Source organism: Aquarana catesbeiana, linkage group LG11, assembly GCF_042186555.1.
Source record: "Aquarana catesbeiana isolate 2022-GZ linkage group LG11, ASM4218655v1, whole genome shotgun sequence".
NCBI classification, from domain to species: domain Eukaryota; kingdom Metazoa; phylum Chordata; class Amphibia; order Anura; family Ranidae; genus Aquarana; species Aquarana catesbeiana.
The window spans coordinates 2,270,056-2,294,767 of NC_133334.1; the positions used below are offsets into that span (position 1 = coordinate 2,270,056).

Genomic DNA, 24,712 nt, shown 5'->3' on the forward strand with positions numbered 1-24,712 from the left:
AATATTACCCTGTCAGGGCACCAACGGCAGAAGGGCTCTGTCAGTGGTTGAAGTTGCTGATTGATCTTCAGCTTGTACAGTGTTCCTCTGATCCTTGTTCCTGAAAGTTCCCTGCTACTGACCCGGCTTATCCTTGACTATTCTCCTGCCTGTCTCCTGACCTGACCTTGGCTTGTCCATTGATATTTTCTTCTGTTCTCCTGTGTCCGACCTCGGCTTCCCGAGAAAACAAACAATGTTCCAACAGTCTGAAAAGGTGGAATTAATTTATTTTCATAGATTTGAGGATTATGGTTTATAAATATTTCTGTCCCAAGTGAAGGAGCCTCTCCAACCCAGTCTGCAGGAGGGCCACCATATTCCATCTGACCATTACACTGTACAAGATTAATATTACACCTTTCCATCCACTCCAGAAGGGAAGTTTTATTGTCCTTATTCAGAGAAGTAATCCAAACCACGCTCTCGGCATCCATTACGTTGTCCATCATCAGAGAATGATCTGCTCTCTTCATGGGCCATAATCAGTGGGTAAGAGGCTTGCCCCTAGTCCTCTCCAAAAGCCCCTGTCCTGGTTGGGTCTGTCACAAGGGGTTAGCTAGCATCGGAATTACCATACACAGGTTCTGCATGCTGCAAAACATCTCCCAAATTTGTAAGGCTCGGTTCACACTGGGGCGACTGGGGATCCGACTTGTACGCCCTCAAGTCGCCCCAGAAATAGTTTCAATGGGAGTGAACGCTAGCGTCTTAATAGACGCTACTGAAGTCGCTCCGACTTCAGAGCATACTCCCTGTACTACTTGGATCCGACTTTGATCCGACTTCAGCCTATTGACTATCATTGAAGTCGGATCAAAGTCGGATCGCCATCTCGCATGATCCGACTTCGGCATGCGACTTGTGCTCAGATGATCTTGAGGGGGAACTCCGCGCCAAATTTTAAATAAAAATCCGGCATGGGTTCCCCCTCCAAGAGCATAACAGGCCCTTGGGTCTGGTATGGACCTTGAGGGGAACCCCCAAGCCATACCAGACCCTTATCCGAGCACGCAGCCCGGCCGGACAGGAATGGGGGTGGGGGACGTGCGAGCGCCCCACCCCCATCCTGAACCGTACCAGGCCGCATGCCCTCAACATGGGGGGGTTGGTGCCTTGGGGGAGGGGGCGCGCTGCGGCCCCCCCACCCCAAAGCACCTTGTCCCCATGTTGATGAGGACAAGGGCCTCTTTCCGACAACCCTGGCCGTTGGTTGTCGGGGTCTGCGGGCGGAGGGCTTATCGGAATCCGGGAGCCCCCTTTAATAAGGGGGCCCCCAGATCCCGGCCCCCCACCCTATGTGAATGAGTATGGGGTACATCGAACCCCTACCCATTCACCTAGGGAAAGTGTCAATTTAAAGAAAAACACTACACAGATTTTTAAAGTAATTTATTAGACAGCTCCGGGGGTCTTCTTCCGACTTCGTGGGTCTCTCCGGTTCTTCTACGCGCTCTCCGGGTCTTCTGCCGGGCTCCTCCGCTATTTTCTGCTCTTTTGCCGCTCTTTTGCTATAGCGGAGGAGCCCGGTCTGCTGCCTTCTTCTCTTCGGGGGTCTCTCCGGTTCTTCTCCGCGCTCTCCGGATCTTCTGCCGGGGCTCCTCCGCTATTTTCTGCTCTTTTGCCGCTCTTTTGCTATAGCGAAGGAGCCCGGTCTTCAATCTTCTGCCCTCTTCTCCTGATGTTGACACGACGCTCTCTGGGGCTGGAATGCACTCTGAGCGCTCCGCTCTGACTTATATAGGTGGTGACCACGCCCCCTTATGCCGTCACAGTCCCTGGGCATGCTGGGACTGTGACATTTTAGGGGGCGTGGTCAACACCCGATGACCACGCCCCCTTATGTCGTCATAGTCCCAGCATGCCCAGGGACTGTGACGGCATAAGGGGGCGGGGTCACCGCCTATATAAGTCAGAGCAGAGCACACAGAGAGCATTCCAGCCGGACAGAGCATCGTGTCAACATCAGAAGAAGAGAAGAGGGCAGAAGACCGAAGACCGGGCTCCTCCGCTTTAGCAAAAGAGCGGCAAAAGAGCAGAAGAGAGCGGAGGAGCCTGGCAGAAGATCCGGAGAGTGTGGAGAAGAACCGGAGAGACCCCCGAAGTCGGAAGAAGACCCCCGGAGCTGTCTAATACAATACTTTAAAAATCTATGTAGTGTTTTTTTTTAAATTGACACTTTTTCCCTAGGTGAATGGGTAGGGGTACGATGTACCCCATACTCATTCACATAGGGTGGGGGGCCGGGAACTGGGGGCCCCCTTATTAAAGGGGGCTCCCGGATTCCGATAAGCCCTCCGCCCGCAGACCCCGACAACCAACGGCCAGGGTTGTCGGGAAGAGGCCCTTGTCCTCATCAACATGGGGACAAGGTGCTTTGGGGGGGGGGGCCGCAACGCGCCCCTCCCACAAGGTACCAACCCCCCCATGTTGAGGGCATGCGGCCTGGTACGGTTCAGGGGGGGGGGTGCTCGCTCGTCCCCACCCCCATTACTGTCCGGCCGGGCTGCGTGCTCGGATAAGGGTCTGGTATGGATTGGGGGGACCCCCCACGCCGTTTTTTCGGCGTAGGGGATTCCCCTCAAGGTCCATACCAGACCCAAGGGCCTGGTATGCTCCTGGAGGGGGAACCCATGCCGGTTTTTTATTTAAAATTTGGCGCAGAGTTCCCCCTAAAGATTCATACCAAACACAGTGACGGGGATCCAAGTCGGATCCCCGTTCATTGAAAGTCAGACACATGTCGCAGGGCAAAGTCGGATCCAAAGTAGGACGGCTGTCGTGTTGCCCCAGTGTGAACCGACCCTAAAGCTCAAATCATTCAGCCTTTCTGCTCCAGTGGGTTAGGTTGAGGTGAGTCCTGGCAATGGGAGATCCCAGAGCAAACAGATTCCAAAACCAACATAAGAAAGAGGAAAGGTTACCATCACTTACCTGACACCTGAAGAGTAGCTCTGCCTTCTGCACTATGCGGAGTGTTTATCACTGTACAGGTGTATTGCCCTTCATCAGAGACTTGGACCCCGGAGAGGTGAAGCCCTGCGTTTCCTTTCTGGATCTCCTCCGGCTTGATATAAGATTCCAGTCTGTATGATGTCTGCTTTCCATCTATATATTCATACACCTTGTACTCAGTGCCGTCCTCTGATGTCCTATTCCATAATACAGCAATGGGTTTCCCAGCAACTACATCAGATATCTCACAGGGAATGGTGACATCCTCATGCCTCATAGCTGACACAGTGGGAGTACGCATGGTGACCTTCAGAGCACCTAGAAAATATAAAAATATTATTGTACCCCAAAACTGAGGAAGAAAATATCAATGTGCCATCTATATCAGATCAGAGACATTCTGTACACCTACAGCTCTTCTCACCATCCATGTAATGTGCTGATCATCCTGTAATATGTCACTGTCCTAGCAGGAGGGGACACCTCTACCTCACCCCAATTCCAATGTCAATGATCCTCATTCACCAAAGTGAGCAAAAAAGAACAAATCTGTGTGAGACTCAAATTTCATTTCATTACTTCTAACGGGAGACCGGGGGCAACAAGGACAGTCTTCATTGCCAGGTGTCCCATTGGGAGATGAATCCAGGAAAAGAACAAGGAATCCCAACATACTCCTCTCCTGTACATACTGCCCTCTGTCATACCCTCCACACTCCTCTCCTGTACATACCACCCACTGTCATACCCTCCACACTCCTCTCCTGTACATACCGCCCACTGTCATATCCTCCACACTCCTCTCCTGTACATACCGCCCACTGTCATATCCTCCACACTCCTCTCCTGTACATACCACCCACTGTCATACCCTCCACACTCCTCTCCTGTACATACCGCCCACTGTCATATCCTCCACACTCCTCTCCTGTACACACCGCTCACTGTCATACCCTCCACACTCCTCTCCTGTACATACCGCCCACTGTCATATCCTCCACACTCCTCTCCTGTACATACCGCTCACTGTCATACCCTCCACACTCCTCTCCTGTACATACCGCTCACTGTCATATCCTCCACACTCCTCTCCTGTACATACCGCCCACTGTCATATCCTCCACACTCCTCTCCTGTACATACCACCCACTGTCATACCCTCAACACTCCTCTCCTGTACATACCACCCACTGTCATACCCTCCACACTCCTCTCCTGTACATACCACCCACTGTCATACCCTCAACACTCCTCTCCTGTACATACCGCCCACTGTCATATCCTCCACACTCCTCTCCTGTACATACCGCTCACTGTCATACCCTCCACACTCCTCTCCTGTACATACCGCTCACTGTCATATCCTCCACACTCCTCTCCTGTACATACCGCCCACTGTCATATCCTCCACACTCCTCTCCTGTACATACCACCCACTGTCATACCCTCAACACTCCTCTCCTGTACATACCACCCACTGTCATACCCTCCACACTCCTCTCCTGTACATACTGCCCTCTGTCATATCCTCTACACTCCTCTCCTGTACATACCGCCCACTGTCATACCCTCCACACTCCTCTCCTGTACATACCACCCACTGTCATATCCTCCACACTCCTCTCCTGTACATACTGCCCTCTGTCATATCCTCTACACTCCTCTCCTGTACATACCACCCACTGTCATATCCTCCACACTCCTCTCCTGTACATACCACCCACTGTCATATCCTCCACACTCCTCTCCTGTACATACCGCCCACTGTCATATCCTCCACACTCCTCTCCTGTACATACTGCCCTCTGTCATACCCTCCACATTCCTCTCCTGTACATACCGCTCACTGTCATACCCTCCACACTCCTCTCCTGTACATACCGCCCACTGTCATATCCTCCACACTCCTCTCCTGTACATACCGCCCACTGTCATATCCTCCACACTCCTCTCCTGTACATACCACCCACTGTCATACCCTCCACACTCCTCTCCTGTACATACCACCCACTGTCATACCCTCCACACTCCTCTCCTGTACATACTGCCCTCTGTCATATCCTCTACACTCCTCTCCTGTACATACCGCCCACTGTCATACCCTCCACACTCCTCTCCTGTACATACCACCCACTGTCATATCCTCCACACTCCTCTCCTGTACATACTGCCCTCTGTCATATCCTCTACACTCCTCTCCTGTACATACCACCCACTGTCATATCCTCCACACTCCTCTCCTGTACATACTGCCCTCTGTCATACCCTCCACACTCCTCTCCTGTACATACTGCCCACTGTCATATCCTCCACACTCCTCTCCTGTACATACCACCCACTGTCATATCCTCCACACTCCTCTCCTGTACATACTGCCCTCTGTCATACCCTCCACACTCCTCTCCTGTACATACCACCCACTGTCATATCCTCCACACTCCTCTCCTGTACATACCGCCCACTGTCATATCCTCCACACTCCTCTCCTGTACATACTGCTCACTGTCATACCCTCCACACTCCTCTCCTGTACATACCGCCCACTGTCATATCCTCCACACTCATCTCCTGTACATACCGCCCACTGTCATATCCTCCACACTCCTCTCCTGTACATACCGCCCACTGTCATATCCTCCACACTCCTCTCCTGTACATACCACCCACTGTCATACCCTCCACACTCATCTCCTGTACATACCGCCCACTGTCATATCCTCCACACTCCTCTCCTGTACATACCGCCCACTGTCATACCCTCCACACTCCTCTCCTGTACATACTGCTCACTGTCATATCCTCCACACTCCTCTCCTGTACATACCTCCCACTGTCATATCCTCCACACTCCTCTCCTGTACATACCGCCCACTGTCATATCCTCCACACTCCTCTCCTGTACATACCACCCACTGTCATATCCTCCACACTCCTCTCCTGTACATACCACCCACTGTCATACCCTCCACACTCCTCTCCTGTACATACCGCTCACTGTCATATCCTCCACACTCCTCTCCTGTACATACCACCCACTGTCATACCCTCCACACTCCTCTCCTGTACATACCGCCCACTGTCATATCCTCCACACTCCTCTCCTGTACATACCGCCCACTGTCACATCCTCCACACTCCTCTCCTGTACATACCACCCACTGTCATATCCTCCACACTCCTCTCCTGTACATACCTCCCACTGTCATATCCTCCACACTCCTCTCCTGTACATACCGCTCACTGTCATATCCTCCACACTCCTCTCCTGTACATACCACCCACTGTCATATCCTCCACACTCCTCTCCTGTACATACTGCCCACTGTCATATCCTCCACACTCCTCTCCTGTACATAGTGCTCACCGTCATATCCTCCACACTCCTCTCCTGTACATACCTCCCACTGTCATATCCTCCACACTCCTCTCCTGTACATACCACCCACTGTCATACCCTCCACACTCCTCTCCTGTACATACCGCTCACTGTCATATCCTCCACACTCCTCTCCTGTACATACCTCCCACTGTCATATCCTCCACACTCCTCTCCTGTACATACCGCTCACTGTCATATCCTCCACACTCCTCTCCTGTACATACCACCCACTGTCATATCCTCCACACTCCTCTCCTGTACATACTGCCCACTGTCATATCCTCCACACTCCTCTCCTGTACATAGTGCTCACCGTCATACCCTCCACACTCCTCTCCTGTACATACCGCCCACTGTCATACCCTCCACACTCCTCTCCTGTACATACCTCCCACTGTCATACCCTCCACACTCCTCTCCTGTACATACCACCCACTGTCATATCCTCCACACTCCTCTCCTGTACATACCGCCCACTGTCATACCCTCCACACTCCTCTCCTGTACATACCGCCCACTGTCATACCCTCCACACTCCTCTCCTGTACATACCGCCCACTGTCATACCCTCCACACTCCTCTCCTGTACATAGTGCCCACTGTCATATCCTCCACACTCCTCTCCTGTACATACCACCCACTGTCATATCCTCCACACTCCTCTCCTGTACATACCGCCCACTGTCATACCCTCCACACTCCTCTCCTGTACATACCACCCACTGTCATATCCTCCACACTCCTCTCCTGTACATACCGCCCACTGTCATACCCTCCACACTCCTCTCCTGTACATACTACCCACTGTCATATCCTCCACACTCCTCTCCCGTACATACTGCCCACTGTCATATCCTCCACACTCCTCTCCTGTACATACTGCCCTCTGTCATATCCTCTACACTCCTCTCCTGTACATACCGCCCACTGTCATACCCTCCACACTCCTCTCCTGTACATACCACCCACTGTCATATCCTCCACACTCCTCTCCTGTACATACTGCCCTCTGTCATATCCTCTACACTCCTCTCCTGTACATACCACTCACTGTCATACCCTCCACACTCCTCTCCTGTACATACCACCCACTGTCATATCCTCCACACTCCTCTCCTGTACATACTGCCCTCTGTCATACCCTCCACACTCCTCTCCTGTACATACCACCCACTGTCATATCCTCCACACTCCTCTCCTGTACATACTGCCCTCTGTCATACCCTCCACACTCCTCTCCTGTACATACCACCCACTGTCATACCCTCCACACTCCTCTCCTGTACATACCGCTCACTGTCATACCCTCCACACTCCTCTCCTGTACATACCGCCCACTGTCATGTCCTCCACACTCCTCTCCTGTACATACCGCCCACTGTCATATCCTCCACACTCCTCTCCTGTACATACCGATCACTGTCATATCCTCCACACTCCTCTCCTGTACATACCGCCCACTGTCATATCCTCCACACTCCTCTCCTGTACATACTGCTCACTGTCATATCCTCCACACTCCTCTCCTGTACATACCTCCCAGTCATATCCTCCACACTCCTCTCCTGTACATACCGCCCACTGTCATATCCTCCACACTCCTCTCCTGTACATACCACCCACTGTCATACCCTCCACACTCCTCTCCTGTACATACCACCCACTGTCATACCCTCCACACTCCTCTCCTGTACATACCACCCACTGTCATACCCTCCACACTCCTCTCCTGTACATACCACCCACTGTCATATCCTCCACACTCCTCTCCTGTACATACCACCCACTGTCATACCCTCCACACTCCTCTCCTGTACATACCGCTCACTGTCATATCCTCCACACTCCTCTCCTGTACATACCGCTCACTGTCATACCCTCCACACTCCTCTCCTGTACATACCGCCCACTGTCATATCCTCCACACTCCTCTCCTGTACATACCTCCCACTGTCATATCCTCCACACTCCTCTCCTGTACATACCGCCCACTGTCATATCCTCCACACTCCTCTCCTGTACATACCTCCCACTGTCATATCCTCCACACTCCTCTCCTGTACATACCGCCCACTGTCATATCCTCCACACTCCTCTCCTGTACATACCACTCACTGTCATATCCTCCACACTCCTCTCCTGTACATACCGCTCACTGTCATACCCTCCACACTCCTCTCCTGTACATACCACTCACTGTCATATCCTCCACACTCCTCTCCTGTACATACTGCCCACTGTCATACCCTCCACACTCCTCTCCTGTACATACCGCTCACTGTCATACCCTCCACACTCCTCTCCTGTACATACCGCCCACTGTCATATCCTCCACACTCCTCTCCTGTACATACCGCCCACTGTCATATCCTCCACACTCCTCTCCTGTACATACCACCCACTGTCATATCCTCCACACTCCTCTCCTGTACATACCTCCCACTGTCATATCCTCCACACTCCTCTCCTGTACATACCGCCCACTGTCATATCCTCCACACTCCTCTCCTGTACATACCTCCCACTGTCATATCCTCCACACTCCTCTCCTGTACATACTGCCCACTGTCATATCCTCCACACTCCTCTCCTGTACATACCGCTCACTGTCATACCCTCCACACTCCTCTCCTGTACATACCGCCCACTGTCATATCCTCCACACTCCTCTCCTGTACATACCGCTCACTGTCATACCCTCCACACTCCTCTCCTGTACATACCACCCACTGTCATATCCCCCACACTCCTCTCCTGTACATACCGCCCACTGTCATATCCTCCACACTCCTCTCCTGTACATACTGCCCACTGTCATATCCTCCACACTCCTCTCCTGTACATACCACCCACTGTCATATCTTCCACACTCCTCTCCTGTACATACCGCCCACTGTCATATCCTCCACACTCCTCTCCTGTACATACCGCCCACTGTCATATCCTCCACACTCCTCTCCTGTACATACCGCTCACTGTCATACCCTCCACACTCCTCTCCTGTACATACCACCCACTGTCATACCCTCCACACTCCTCTCCTGTACATACCGCCCACTGTCATATCCTCCACACTCCTCTCCTGTACATACCGCCCACTGTCATATCCTCCACACTCCTCTCCTGTACATACCACCCACTGTCATATCCTCCACACTCCTCTCCTGTACATACCGCCCACTGTCATACCCTCCACACTCCTCTCCTGTACATACCGCCCACTGTCATATCCTCCACACTCCTCTCCTGTACATACCGCCCACTGTCATATCCTCCACACTCCTCTCCTGTACATACCACCCACTGTCATATCCTCCACACTCCTCTCCTGTACATACCGCCCACTGTCATATCCTCCACACTCCTCTCCTGTACATACCACCCACTGTCATATCCTCCACACTCCTCTCCTGTACATACCGCCCACTGTCATATCCTCCACACTCCTCTCCTGTACATACCGCCCACTGTCATATCCTCCACACTCCTCTCCTGTACATACCACCCACTGTCATATCCTCCACACTCCTCTCCTGTACATACCACTCACTGTCATACCCTCCACACTCCTCTCCTGTACATAGTGCCCACTGTCATATCCTCTCACACTCCTCTCCTCTACATACCTCCCACTGTCATACCCTCCACACTCCTCTCCTGTACATACCGCCCACTGTCATATCCTCCACACTCCTCTCCTGTACATACCGCCCACTGTCATATCCTCCACACTCCTCTCCTGTACATACCACCCACTGTCATATCCTCCACACTCCTCTCCTGTACATACCACCCACTGTCATACCCTCCACACTCCTCTCCTGTACATACCGCCCACTGTCATATCCTCCACACTCCTCTCCTGTACATACCGCCCACTGTCATATCCTCCACACTCCTCTCCTGTACATACCGCTCACTGTCATATCCTCCACACTCCTCTCCTGTACATACCGCCCACTGTCATATCCTCCACACTCCTCTCCTGTACATACCGCCCACTGTCATACCCTCCACACTCCTCTCCTGTACATACCTCCCACTGTCATACCCTCCACACTCCTCTCCTGTACATACCACCCACTGTCATATCCTCCACACTCCTCTCCTGTACATACCGCCCACTGTCATACCCTCCACACTCCTCTCCTGTACATACCGCCCACTGTCATACCCTCCACACTCCTCTCCTGTACATACCGCCCACTGTCATACCCTCCACACTCCTCTCCTGTACATAACGCTCACTGTCATACCCTCCACACTCCTCTCCTGTACATACCGCTCACTGTCATATCCTCCACACTCCTCTCCTGTACATACTACCCACTGTCATATCCTCCACACTCCTCTCCTGTACATACCGCCCACTGTCATATCCTCCACACTCCTCTCCTGTACATACTACCCACTGTCATATCCTCCACACTCCTCTCCTGTACATACCACCCACTGTCATATCCTCCACACTCCTCTTCTGTACATACCGCCCACTGTCATACCCTCCACCCTCCTCTCCTGTACATACCACCCACTGTCATATAATCCACACTCCTCTCCTGTACATACCGCTCACTGTCATATCCTCCACACTCCTCTCCTGTACATACCGCCCACTGTCATATCCTCCACACTCCTCTCCTGTACACACCACCCACTGTCATATCCTCCACACTCCTCTCCCGTACATACCGCCCACTGTCATACCCTCCACACTCCTCTCCTGTACATACCACTCACTGTCATATCCTCCACACTCCTCTCCTGTACATACTGCCCACTGTCATACCCTCCACACTCCTCTCCTGTACATACCATCCACTGTCATACCCTCCACACTCCTCTCCTGTACATACTACCCACTGTCATACCCTCCACACTCCTCTCCTGTACATACCTCCCACTGTCATATCCTCCACACTCCTCTCCTGTACATACCGCTCACTGTCATACCCTCCACACTCCTCTCCTGTACATACCGCCCACTGTCATATCCTCCACACTCCTCTCCTGTACATACTGCCCACTGTCATACCCTCCACACTCCTCTCCTGTACATACCGCCCACTGTCATATCCTCCACACTCCTCTCCTGTACATACCGCTCACTGTCATATCCTCCACACTCCTCTCCTGTACATACCGCCCACTGTCATACCCTCCACACTCCTCTCCTGTACATACCGCCCACTGTCATATCCTCCACACTCCTCTCCTGTACATACCACCCACTGTCATATCCTCCACACTCCTCTCCTGTACATACCGCCCACTGTCATACCCTCCACACTCCTCTCCTGTACATACCGCCCACTGTCATACCCTCCACACTCCTCTCCTGTACATACCACCCACTGTCATATCCTCCACACTCCTCTCCTGTACATACCGCCCACTGTCATATCCTCTCACACTCCTCTCCTCTACATACCTCCCACTGTCATACCCTCCACACTCCTCTCCTGTACATACCACCCACTGTCATATCCTCCACACTCCTCTCCTGTACATATACCGCTCACTGTCATATCCTCCACACTCCTCTCCTGTACATACCGCCCACTGTCATACCCTCCACACTCCTCTCCTGTACATACCTCCCACTGTCATACCCTCCACACTCCTCTCCTGTACATACCACCCACTGTCATACCCTCCACACTCCTCTCCTGTACATCCCACCCACTGTCATATCCTCCACACTCCTCTCCTGTACATACCACCCACTGTCATATCCTCCACACTCCTCTCCTGTACATACCGCCCACTGTCATACCCTCCACACTCCTCTCCTGTACATACCGCCCACTGTCATATCCTCCACACTCCTCTCCTGTACATACCGCTCACTGTCATACCCACCACACTCCTCTCCTGTACATACCGCCCACTGTCATACCCTCCACACTCCTCCCCTGTACATACCGCCCACTGTCATATCCTCCACACTCCTCTCCTGTACATACCGCTCACTGTCATACCCTCCACACTCCTCTCCTGTACATACCACCCACTGTCATATCCTCCACACTCCTCTTCTGTACATACCGCCCACTGTCATACCCTCCACCCTCCTCTCCTGTACATACCACCCACTGTCATATAATCCACACTCCTCTCCTGTACACACCACCCACTGTCATATCCTCCACACTCCTCTCCCGTACATACCGCTCACTGTCATATCCTCCACACTCCTCTCCTGTACATACCGCCCACTGTCATATCCTCCACACTCCTCTCCTGTACATACCGCTCACTGTCATACCCTCCACACTCCTCTCCTGTACACACCACCCACTGTCATATCCTCCACACTCCTCTCCCGTACATACCGCCCACTGTCATACCCTCCACACTCCTCTCCTGTACATACCACTCACTGTCATATCCTCCACACTCCTCTCCTGTACATACTGCCCACTGTCATACCCTCCACACTCCTCTCCTGTACATACTACCCACTGTCATACCCTCCACACTCCTCTCCTGTACATACCTCCCACTGTCATATCCTCCACACTCCTCTCCTGTACATACCGCTCACTGTCATACCCTCCACACTCCTCTCCTGTACATACCGCCCACTGTCATATCCTCCACACTCCTCTCCTGTACATACTGCCCACTGTCATACCCTCCACACTCCTCTCCTGTACATACCGCCCACTGTCATATCCTCCACACTCCTCTCCTGTACATACCGCTCACTGTCATATCCTCCACACTCCTCTCCTGTACATACCGCCCACTGTCATACCCTCCACACTCCTCTCCTGTACATACCGCCCACTGTCATATCCTCCACACTCCTCTCCTGTACATACCACCCACTGTCATATCCTCCACACTCCTCTCCTGTACATACCGCCCACTGTCATACCCTCCACACTCCTCTCCTGTACATACCGCCCACTGTCATACCCTCCACACTCCTCTCCTGTACATACCACCCACTGTCATATCCTCCACACTCCTCTCCTGTACATACCGCCCACTGTCATATCCTCTCACACTCCTCTCCTCTACATACCTCCCACTGTCATACCCTCCACACTCCTCTCCTGTACATACCGCCCACTGTCATATCCTCCACACTCCTCTCCTGTACATACCGCCCACTGTCATATCCTCCACACTCCTCTCCTGTACATACTGGCCACTGTCATATCCTCCACACTCCTCTCCTGTACATCCCACCCACTGTCATGTCCTCCACACTCCTCTCCTGTACATACTGCTCACTGTCATATCCTCCACACTCCTCTCCTGTACATACCACCCACTGTCATATCCTCCACACTCCTCTCCTGTACATACCACCCACTGTCATATCCTCCACACTCCTCTCCTGTACATACCACCCACTGTCATATCCTCTACACTCCTCTCCTGTACATACCGCTCACTGTCATATCCTCCACACTCCTCTCCTGTACATACCACCCACTGTCATATCCTCCACACTCCTCTCCTGTACATACCACTCACTGTCATATCCTCCACACTCCTCTCCTGTACATACCGCCCTCTGTCATACCCTCCACACTCCTCTCCTGTACATACTGCTCACTGTCATATCCTCCACACCCCTCTCCTGTACATACCACCCACTGTCATACCCTCCACACTCCTCTCCTGTACATAGTGCTCACTGTCATATCCTCCACACTCCTCTCCTGTACATACCGCCCACTGTCATACCCTCCACACTCCTCTCCTGTACATACCACCCACTGTCATATCCCCCACACTCCTCTCCTGTACATACCACCCACTGTCATATCCTCCACACTCCTCTCCTGTACATACCACCCACTGTCATACCCTCCACACTCCTCTCCTGTACATACCGCCCACTGTCATATCCTCCACACTCCTCTCCTGTACATACCGCCCACTGTCATATCCTCCACACTCCTCTCCTGTACATACCGCTCACTGTCATATCCTCCACACTCCTCTCCTGTACATACCGCCCACTGTCATATCCTCCACACTCCTCTCCTGTACATACCGCCCACTGTCATACCCTCCACACTCCTCTCCTGTACATACCTCCCACTGTCATACCCTCCACACTCCTCTCCTGTACATACCACCCACTGTCATATCCTCCACACTCCTCTCCTGTACATACCGCCCACTGTCATACCCTCCACACTCCTCTCCTGTACATACCGCCCACTGTCATACCCTCCACACTCCTCTCCTGTACATACCGCCCACTGTCATACCCTCCACACTCCTCTCCTGTACATAACGCTCACTGTCATACCCTCCACACTCCTCTCCTGTACATACCGCTCACTGTCATATCCTCCACACTCCTCTCCTGTACATACTACCCACTGTCATATCCTCCACACTCCTCTCCTGTACATACCGCCCACTGTCATATCCTCCACACTCCTCTCCTGTACATACTACCCACTGTCATATCCTCCACACTCCTCTCCTGTACATACCACCCACTGTCATATCCTCCACACTCCTCTTCTGTACATACCGCCCACTGTCATACCCTCCACCCTCCTCTCCTGTACATACCACCCACTGTCATATAATCCACACTCCTCTCCTGTACATACCGCTCACTGTCATATCCTCCACACTCCTCTCCTGTACATACCGCCCACTGTCATATCCTCCACACTCCTCTCCTGTACACACCACCCACTGTCATATCCTCCACACTCCTCTCCCGTACATACCGCCCACTGTCATACCCTCCACACTCCTCTCCTGTACATACCACTCACTGTCATATCCTCCACACTCCTCTCCTGTACATACTGCCCACTGTCATACCCTCCACACTCCTCTCCTGTACATACCATCCACTGTCATACCCTCCACACTCCTCTCCTGTACATACTACCCACTGTCATACCCTCCACACTCCTCTCCTGTACATACCTCCCACTGTCATATCCTCCACACTCCTCTCCTGTACATACCGCTCACTGTCATACCCTCCACACTCCTCTCCTGTACATACCGCCCACTGTCATATCCTCCACACTCCTCTCCTGTACATACTGCCCACTGTCATACCCTCCACACTCCTCTCCTGTACATACCGCCCACTGTCATATCCTCCACACTCCTCTCCTGTACATACCGCTCACTGTCATATCCTCCACACTCCTCTCCTGTACATACCGCCCACTGTCATACCCTCCACACTCCTCTCCTGTACATACCGCCCACTGTCATATCCTCCACACTCCTCTCCTGTACATACCACCCACTGTCATATCCTCCACACTCCTCTCCTGTACATACCGCCCACTGTCATACCCTCCACACTCCTCTCCTGTACATACCGCCCACTGTCATACCCTCCACACTCCTCTCCTGTACATACCACCCACTGTCATATCCTCCACACTCCTCTCCTGTACATACCGCCCACTGTCATATCCTCTCACACTCCTCTCCTCTACATACCTCCCACTGTCATACCCTCCACACTCCTCTCCTGTACATACCACCCACTGTCATATCCTCCACACTCCTCTCCTGTACATATACCGCTCACTGTCATATCCTCCACACTCCTCTCCTGTACATACCGCCCACTGTCATACCCTCCACACTCCTCTCCTGTACATACCTCCCACTGTCATACCCTCCACACTCCTCTCCTGTACATACCACCCACTGTCATACCCTCCACACTCCTCTCCTGTACATCCCACCCACTGTCATATCCTCCACACTCCTCTCCTGTACATACCACCCACTGTCATATCCTCCACACTCCTCTCCTGTACATACCGCCCACTGTCATATCCTCCACACTCCTCTCCTGTACATACCGCCCACTGTCATATCCTCTCACACTCCTCTCCTCTACATACCTCCCACTGTCATACCCTCCACACTCCTCTCCTGTACATACCACCCACTGTCATATCCTCCACACTCCTCTCCTGTACATATACCGCTCACTGTCATATCCTCCACACTCCTCTCCTGTACATACCGCCCACTGTCATACCCTCCACACTCCTCTCCTGTACATACCTCCCACTGTCATACCCTCCACACTCCTCTCCTGTACATACCACCCACTGTCATACCCTCCACACTCCTCTCCTGTACATCCCACCCACTGTCATATCCTCCACACTCCTCTCCTGTACATACCACCCACTGTCATATCCTCCACACTCCTCTCCTGTACATACCGCCCACTGTCATACCCTCCACACTCCTCTCCTGTACATACCGCCCACTGTCATATCCTCCACACTCCTCTCCTGTACATACCGCTCACTGTCATACCCACCACACTCCTCTCCTGTACATACCGCCCACTGTCATACCCTCCACACTCCTCCCCTGTACATACCGCCCACTGTCATATCCTCCACACTCCTCTCCTGTACATACCGCTCACTGTCATACCCTCCACACTCCTCTCCTGTACATACCACCCACTGTCATATCCTCCACACTCCTCTTCTGTACATACCGCCCACTGTCATACCCTCCACCCTCCTCTCCTGTACATACCACCCACTGTCATATAATCCACACTCCTCTCCTGTACACACCACCCACTGTCATATCCTCCACACTCCTCTCCCGTACATACCGCTCACTGTCATATCCTCCACACTCCTCTCCTGTACATACCGCCCACTGTCATATCCTCCACACTCCTCTCCTGTACATACCGCTCACTGTCATACCCTCCACACTCCTCTCCTGTACACACCACCCACTGTCATATCCTCCACACTCCTCTCCCGTACATACCGCCCACTGTCATACCCTCCACACTCCTCTCCTGTACATACCACTCACTGTCATATCCTCCACACTCCTCTCCTGTACATACTGCCCACTGTCATACCCTCCACACTCCTCTCCTGTACATACTACCCACTGTCATACCCTCCACACTCCTCTCCTGTACATACCTCCCACTGTCATATCCTCCACACTCCTCTCCTGTACATACCGCTCACTGTCATACCCTCCACACTCCTCTCCTGTACATACCGCCCACTGTCATATCCTCCACACTCCTCTCCTGTACATACTGCCCACTGTCATACCCTCCACACTCCTCTCCTGTACATACCGCCCACTGTCATATCCTCCACACTCCTCTCCTGTACATACCGCTCACTGTCATATCCTCCACACTCCTCTCCTGTACATACCGCCCACTGTCATACCCTCCACACTCCTCTCCTGTACATACCGCCCACTGTCATATCCTCCACACTCCTCTCCTGTACATACCACCCACTGTCATATCCTCCACACTCCTCTCCTGTACATACCGCCCACTGTCATACCCTCCACACTCCTCTCCTGTACATACCGCCCACTGTCATACCCTCCACACTCCTCTCCTGTACATACCACCCACTGTCATATCCTCCACACTCCTCTCCTGTACATACCGCCCACTGTCATATCCTCTCACACTCCTCTCCTCTACATACCTCCCACTGTCATACCCTCCACACTCCTCTCCTGTACATACCGCCCACTGTCATATCCTCCACACTCCTCTCCTGTACATACCGCCCACTGTCATATCCTCCACACTCCTCTCCTGTACATACTGGCCACTGTCATATCCTCCACACTCCTCTCCTGTACATCCCACCCACTGTCATGTCCTCCACACTCCTCTCCTGTACATACTGCTCACTGTCATATCCTCCACACTCCTCTCCTGTACATACCACCCACTGTCATATCCTCCACACTCCTCTCCTGTACATACCACCCACTGTCATATCCTCCACACTCCTCTCCTGTACATACCACCCACTGTCATATCCTCTACACTCCTCTCCTGTACATACCGCTCACTGTCATATCCTCCACACTCCTCTCCTGTACATACCACCCACTGTCATATCCTCCACACTCCTCTCCTGTACATACCACTCACTGTCATATCCTCCACACTCCTCTCCTGTACATACCGCCCTCTGTCATACCCTCCACACTCCTCTCCTGTACATACTGCTCACTGTCATATCCTCCACACCCCTCTCCTGTACATACCACCCACTGTCATACCCTCCACACTCCTCTCCTGTACATAGTGCTCACTGTCATATCCTCCACACTCCTCTCCTGTACATACCGCCCACTGTCATACCCTCCACACTCCTCTCCTGTACATACCACCCACTGTCATATCCCCCACACTCCTCTCCTGTACATACCGCTCACTGTCATACCCTCCACACTCCTCTCCTGTACATATCACCCACTGTCATACCCTCCACACTCCTCTCCTGTACATAGTGCTCACTGTCATATCCTCCACACTCCTCTCCTGTACATACCGCCCACTGTCATACCCTCCACACTCCTCTCCTGTACATACCACCCACTGTCATATCCCCCACACTCCTCTCCTGTACATACCACCCACTGTCATATCCTCCACACTCCTCTCCTGTACATACCACTCACTGTCATATCCTCCACACTCCTCTCCTGTACATACCGCCCTCTGTCATACCCTCCACACTCCTCTCCTGTACATACTGCTCACTGTCATATCCTCCACACCCCTCTCCTGTACATACCACCCACTGTCATACCCTCCACACTCCTCTCCTGTACATAGTGCTCACTGTCATATCCTCCACACTCCTCTCCTGTACATACCGCCCACTGTCATACCCTCCACACTCCTCTCCTGTACATACCACCCACTGTCATACCCTCCACACTCCTCTCCTGTACATACCACCCACTGTCATACCCTCCACACTCCTCTCCTGTACATACCACCCACTGTCATATCCTCCACACTCCTCTCCTGTACATACCGCTCACTGTCATACCCTCCACACTCCTCTCCTGTACATACCACCCACTGTCATACCATCCACACTCCTCTCCTGTACATACCGCCCACTGTCATATCCTCCACACTCCTCTCCTGTACATACCACCCACTGTCATATCCTCCACACTCCTCTCCTGTACATACTGCCCACTGTCATACCCTCCACACTCCTCTCCTGTACATACTGCCCACTGTCATACCCTCCACACTCCTCTCCTGTACATACCACCCACTGTCATATCCCCCACACTCCTCTCCTGTACATACCGCTCACTGTCATATCCTCCACTCTCCTCTCCTGTACATATCACCCACTGTCATACCCTCCACACTCCTCTCCTGTACATAGTGCTCACTGTCATATCCTCCACACTCCTCTCCTGTACATACCACCCACTGTCATATCCCCCACACTCCTCTCCTGTACATACCGCTCACTGTCATATCCTCCACTCTCCTCTCCTGTACATATCACCCACTGTCATACCCTCCACACTCCTCTCCTGTACATACCACCCACTGTCATATCCCCCACACTCCTCTCCTGTACATACCGCTCACTGTCATACCCTCCACACTCCTCTCCTGTACATATCACCCACTGTCATACCCTCCACACTCCTCTCCTGTACATACCACCCACTGTCATATCCTCCACTCTCCTCTCCTGTACATACCACCCACTCTCATATCCTCCACACTCCTCTCCTGTACATACCGCCCACTGTCATATCCTCCACACTCCTCTCCTGTACATACCACCCACTGTCATACCCTCCACACTCCTCTCCTGTACATCCCACCCACTGTCATGTCCTCCACACTCCTCTCCTGTACATACTGCTCACTGTCATATCCTCCACACTCCTCTCCTGTACATACCACCCACTGTCATATCCTCCACACTCCTCTCCTGTACATACCGCCCACTGTCATATCCTCCACACTCCTCTCCTGTACATACCGCTCACTGTCATATCCTCCACACTCCTTTCCTGTACATACCGCTCACTGTCATACCCTCCACACTCCTCTCCTGTACATACCGCTCACTGTCATATCCTCCACACTCCTCTCCTGTACATACCACCCACTGTCATACCCTCCACACTCCTCTCCTGTACATACCGCTCACTGTCATACTCTCCACACTCCTCTCCTGTACATACGTCCCACTGTCATATCCTCCACACTCCTCTCCTGTACATACCGCCCACTGTCATATCCTCCACACTCCTCTCCTGTACATACCGCCCACTGTCATATCCTCCACACTCCTCTCCTGTACATACTGCCCACTGTCATATCCTCCACACTCCTCTCCTGTACATACCTCCCACTGTCATATCCTCCACACTCCTCTCCTGTACATACCACCCACTGTCATACCCTCCACACTCCTCTCCTGTACATACCGCTCACTGTCATATCCTTCACACTCCTCTCCTGTACATACCTCCCACTGTCATATCCTCCACACTCCTCTCCTGTACATACCGCCCACTGTCATATCCTCCACACTCCTCTCCTGTACATACCGCCCACTGTCATATCCTCCACACTCCTCTCCTGTACATACCACCCACTGTCATATCCTCCACACTCCTCTCCTGTACATACCGCCCACTGTCATATCCTCCACACTCCTCTCCTGTACATACCGCTCACTGTCATATCCTCCACACTCCTCTCCTGTACATACCGCCCACTGTCATACCCTCCACACTCCTCTCCTGTACATACCGCCCACTGTCATATCCTCCACACTCCTCTCCTGTACATACCGCTCACTGTCATATCCTCCACACTCCTTTCCTGTACATACCGCTCACTGTCATACCCTCCACACTCCTCTCCTGTACATACCGCTCACTGTCATACTCTCCACACTCCTCTCCTGTACATACCGCCCACTGTCATACCCTCCACACTCCTCTCCTGTACATACCTCCCACTGTCATATCCTCCACACTCCTCTCCTGTACATACCACCCACTGTCATACCCTCCACACTCCTCTCCTGTACATACCGCTCACTGTCATACTCTCCACACTCCTCTCCTGTACATACGTCCCACTGTCATATCCTCCACACTCCTCTCCTGTACATACCGCCCACTGTCATATCCTCCACACTCCTCTCCTGTACATACCGCCCACTGTCATATCCTCCACACTCCTCTCCTGTACATACCACCCACTGTCATATCCTCCACACTCCTCTCCTGTACATACTGCCCACTGTCATATCCTCCACACTCCTCTCCTGTACATACCTCCCACTGTCATATCCTCCACACTCCTCTCCTGTACATACCGCCCACTGTCATACCCTCCACACTCCTCTCCTGTACATACCACCCACTGTCATATCCTCCACACTCCTCTCCTGTACATACCACCCACTGTCATATCCTCCACACTCCTCTCCTGTACATACCGCCCACTGTCATATCCTCCACACTCCTCTCCTGTACATACCGCCCACTGTCATACCCTCCACACTCCTCTCCTGTACATACCGCCCACTGTCATATCCTCCACACTCCTCTCCTGTACATACCGCCCACTGTCATATCCTTCACAATCCTCTCCTGTACATACCGCCCACTGTCATATCCTCCACACTCCTCTCCTGTACATACCGCTCACTGTCATATCCTCCACACTCCTCTCCTGTACATACCGCCCACTGTCATTTCCTCCACACTCCTCTCCTGTACATACCGCCCACTGTCATATCCTCCACACTCCTCTCCTGTACATACCGCCCACTGTCATATCCTCCACACTCCTCTCCTGTACATACCGCCCACTGTCATACCCTCCACACTCCTCTCCTGTACATACTGCTCACTGTCATATCCTCCACACTCCTCTCCTGTACATACCACCCACTGTCATATCCTCCACACTCCTCTCCTGTACATACCGCCCACTGTCATACCCTCCACACTCCTCTCCTGTACATACTGCCCACTGTCATACCCTCCACACTCCTCTCCTGTACATACTGCCCACTGTCATACCCTCCACACTCCTCTCCTGTACATACCGCCCACTATCATACCCTCCACACTCCTCTCCTGTACATACCGCCCACTGTCATATCCTCCACACTCCTCTCCTGTACATACCACCCACTGTCATATCCTCCACACTCCTCTCCTGTACATACCACCCACTGTCATATCCTCCACACTCCTCTCCTGTACATACCACCCACTGTCATATCCTCCACACTCCTCTCCTGTACATACCGCCCACTGTCATACCCTCCACACTCCTCTCCTGTACATACCGCCCACTGTCATATCCTCCACACTCCTCTCCTGTACATATCGCTCACTGTCATACCCTCCACACTCCTCTCCTGTACATACCGCCCACTGTCATATCCTCCACACTCCTCTCCTGTACATATCGCTCACTGTCATATCCTCCACACTCCTCTCCTGTACATACCGCTCACTGTCATACCCTCCACACTCCTCTCCTGTACATACCGCCCACTGTCATATCCTCCACACTCCTCTCCTGTACATACCACCCACTGTCATACCCCCCACACTCCTCTCCTGTACATAGTGCTCACTGTCATACCCTCCACACTCCTCTCCTGTACATACCGCTCACTGTCATACCCTCCACACTTCTCTCCTGTACATACCGCCCACTGTCATATCCCCCACACTCCTCTCCGGTACATACCGCTCACTGTCATACCCTCCACACTCCTCTCCTGTACATACCGCCCACTGTCATATCCTCCACACTCCTCTCCTGTACATACCGCCCACTGTCATATCCTCCACACTCCTCTCCTGTACATACCGCCCACTGTCATATCCTCCACACTCCTCTCCGGTACATACCACCTGTGACAGGAGTCACTTTTGGGTGCAGGGTGACCAAGAAAATAATGTACCCTGTATTTGCCATATTACAAATAGTGACTGATTCATACTGTTGGGACACATACTGTGAGGAGATGTTGATGTCAATTCCAGCCCCGTCTCTGTCTGCTGTAATGTAAATTAGTCTAGTGTGACTTGTCACAGCTTCTAAAGAGTCTTTTCATCCAGTGTGCTAATTAACCCTGCAACTGTATTGAGATGTATGATAATGTATATTGTATAGTCGGTGAGCTAGGAGACATGAAGTCTGTCCAAAGGTCATGTCTCTGAGTCACCTAGGCTTTCTAAAGGAGTAGATAATTAGCTCATGTTAATTAGGTGTCTGCTTACAGGTTGTCTTTCCATCCTGCGGTATATATTTGTGTGAGATCTCAAAATAAAGAATCATTCCTGCTGGAACCTCAAGATAGAGCCTCGTCTTGTACTTGGGGGAGAATTATTTATATGGGTTTCTTGTTCGGCTGATTGGAGTGTTCGGTAGCTGCCTTTGTATTTGGGTATGGAGCACCTTTCATACTCGGGGTGTCGTTACAACTGGTGGCGAGCAGCAGGATGATTCCCACAGCCCAGAAGGACAGCTACAAGAAGACACAGGACAATGGAAGCACAGTATGAACAGCTAAAGCGTTCTACCCTCAAGGACTTACTGGAGAACCGGGGCCGTCCTGCGAACAAGCGTAAGAAGAGGGACATTATCTCAGAACTAGTCAAAATGAATAGAGCCGAAAGACCCAACATAACCAAAAGGCCCAGCGTAACAGATAGGACACCCGAAGAGGCAAGTTTTGATCGGGCTGTTAACATATGACTGGCACCTTATGGCCCTAACCCTACAGCGGAGATCATAGACCGAGTTATAGCGGCTGTGGAGACAAATTGACTACAGCAAAGAGGTGCTGCAGCAGCGGGAGTCACAGCAGCACCAACTGAAAGGAGAAAGGTACATTTTTCTGCTTTTAAAAATGTCATCGAAACAAAAGGGGAGATTGATGAGTACGTTACCGATTTTGAACGGCAATGTGCCCTACACCGGGTGCCCACAGAGGAATGGGTTACCATGTTGTCTCGGAAATTGTCCAGTGAAGTGTTCAGGACCATCCCAGACAAGGGGATTATGAACTATTGGCTGGTAAAAGAAGCACTTTTGGCCAGGTATGCCGTCACACCAGAGTCATAACAGAGGCGGTTCCGAGAGACGAGCAAGCAGATTGGAGACTCATATACCGAGTGGGCCTACACTGGCATCCCACGGCATCCCACTGGGTCACTATCCGGGGGAAGAGGTGCTGCAGCTGTTCCTGCTGGAGCACTTCTTTGACAAGCTGTCCCCGGAAGTCAGAGAGTGGGTCCGGGACTGAAAACCTTTCACATTGCCTGGAAGAGGGAGATTAGGGAAGTAAACAAGTGGCTGAAGAGCTGGTGTAGTAAGGAGGGGTTTGGGTTCCTGGAGGACTGGGCCGACTTCTCGGTCGGTAACCGGTACTATAGAAGGGACGGACTGCACCTAAATGAGGAGGGTGCAGATCTGCTGGGAAGGAAGATGGCCAAAAAGTTAGAGGGGTTTTTAAACTAGGCGATGGG

General features: G+C 52.3%; 1 protein-coding gene across 1 annotated transcript in view; it reads right to left on the bottom strand.

Annotated features, from left to right (window-relative positions):
- LOC141111801 (hemicentin-1-like) overlaps positions 1-24,712 on the bottom strand; it is a 236,467-nt gene that overhangs the window by 169,077 nt on the left and 42,678 nt on the right. Inside the window, exon 2 of the mRNA XM_073603936.1 lies at positions 2,974-3,312. Within this exon, the coding sequence (XP_073460037.1) occupies positions 2,974-3,312 (339 nt within the window). The remainder of the gene's footprint in view (positions 1-2,973; positions 3,313-24,712) is intronic.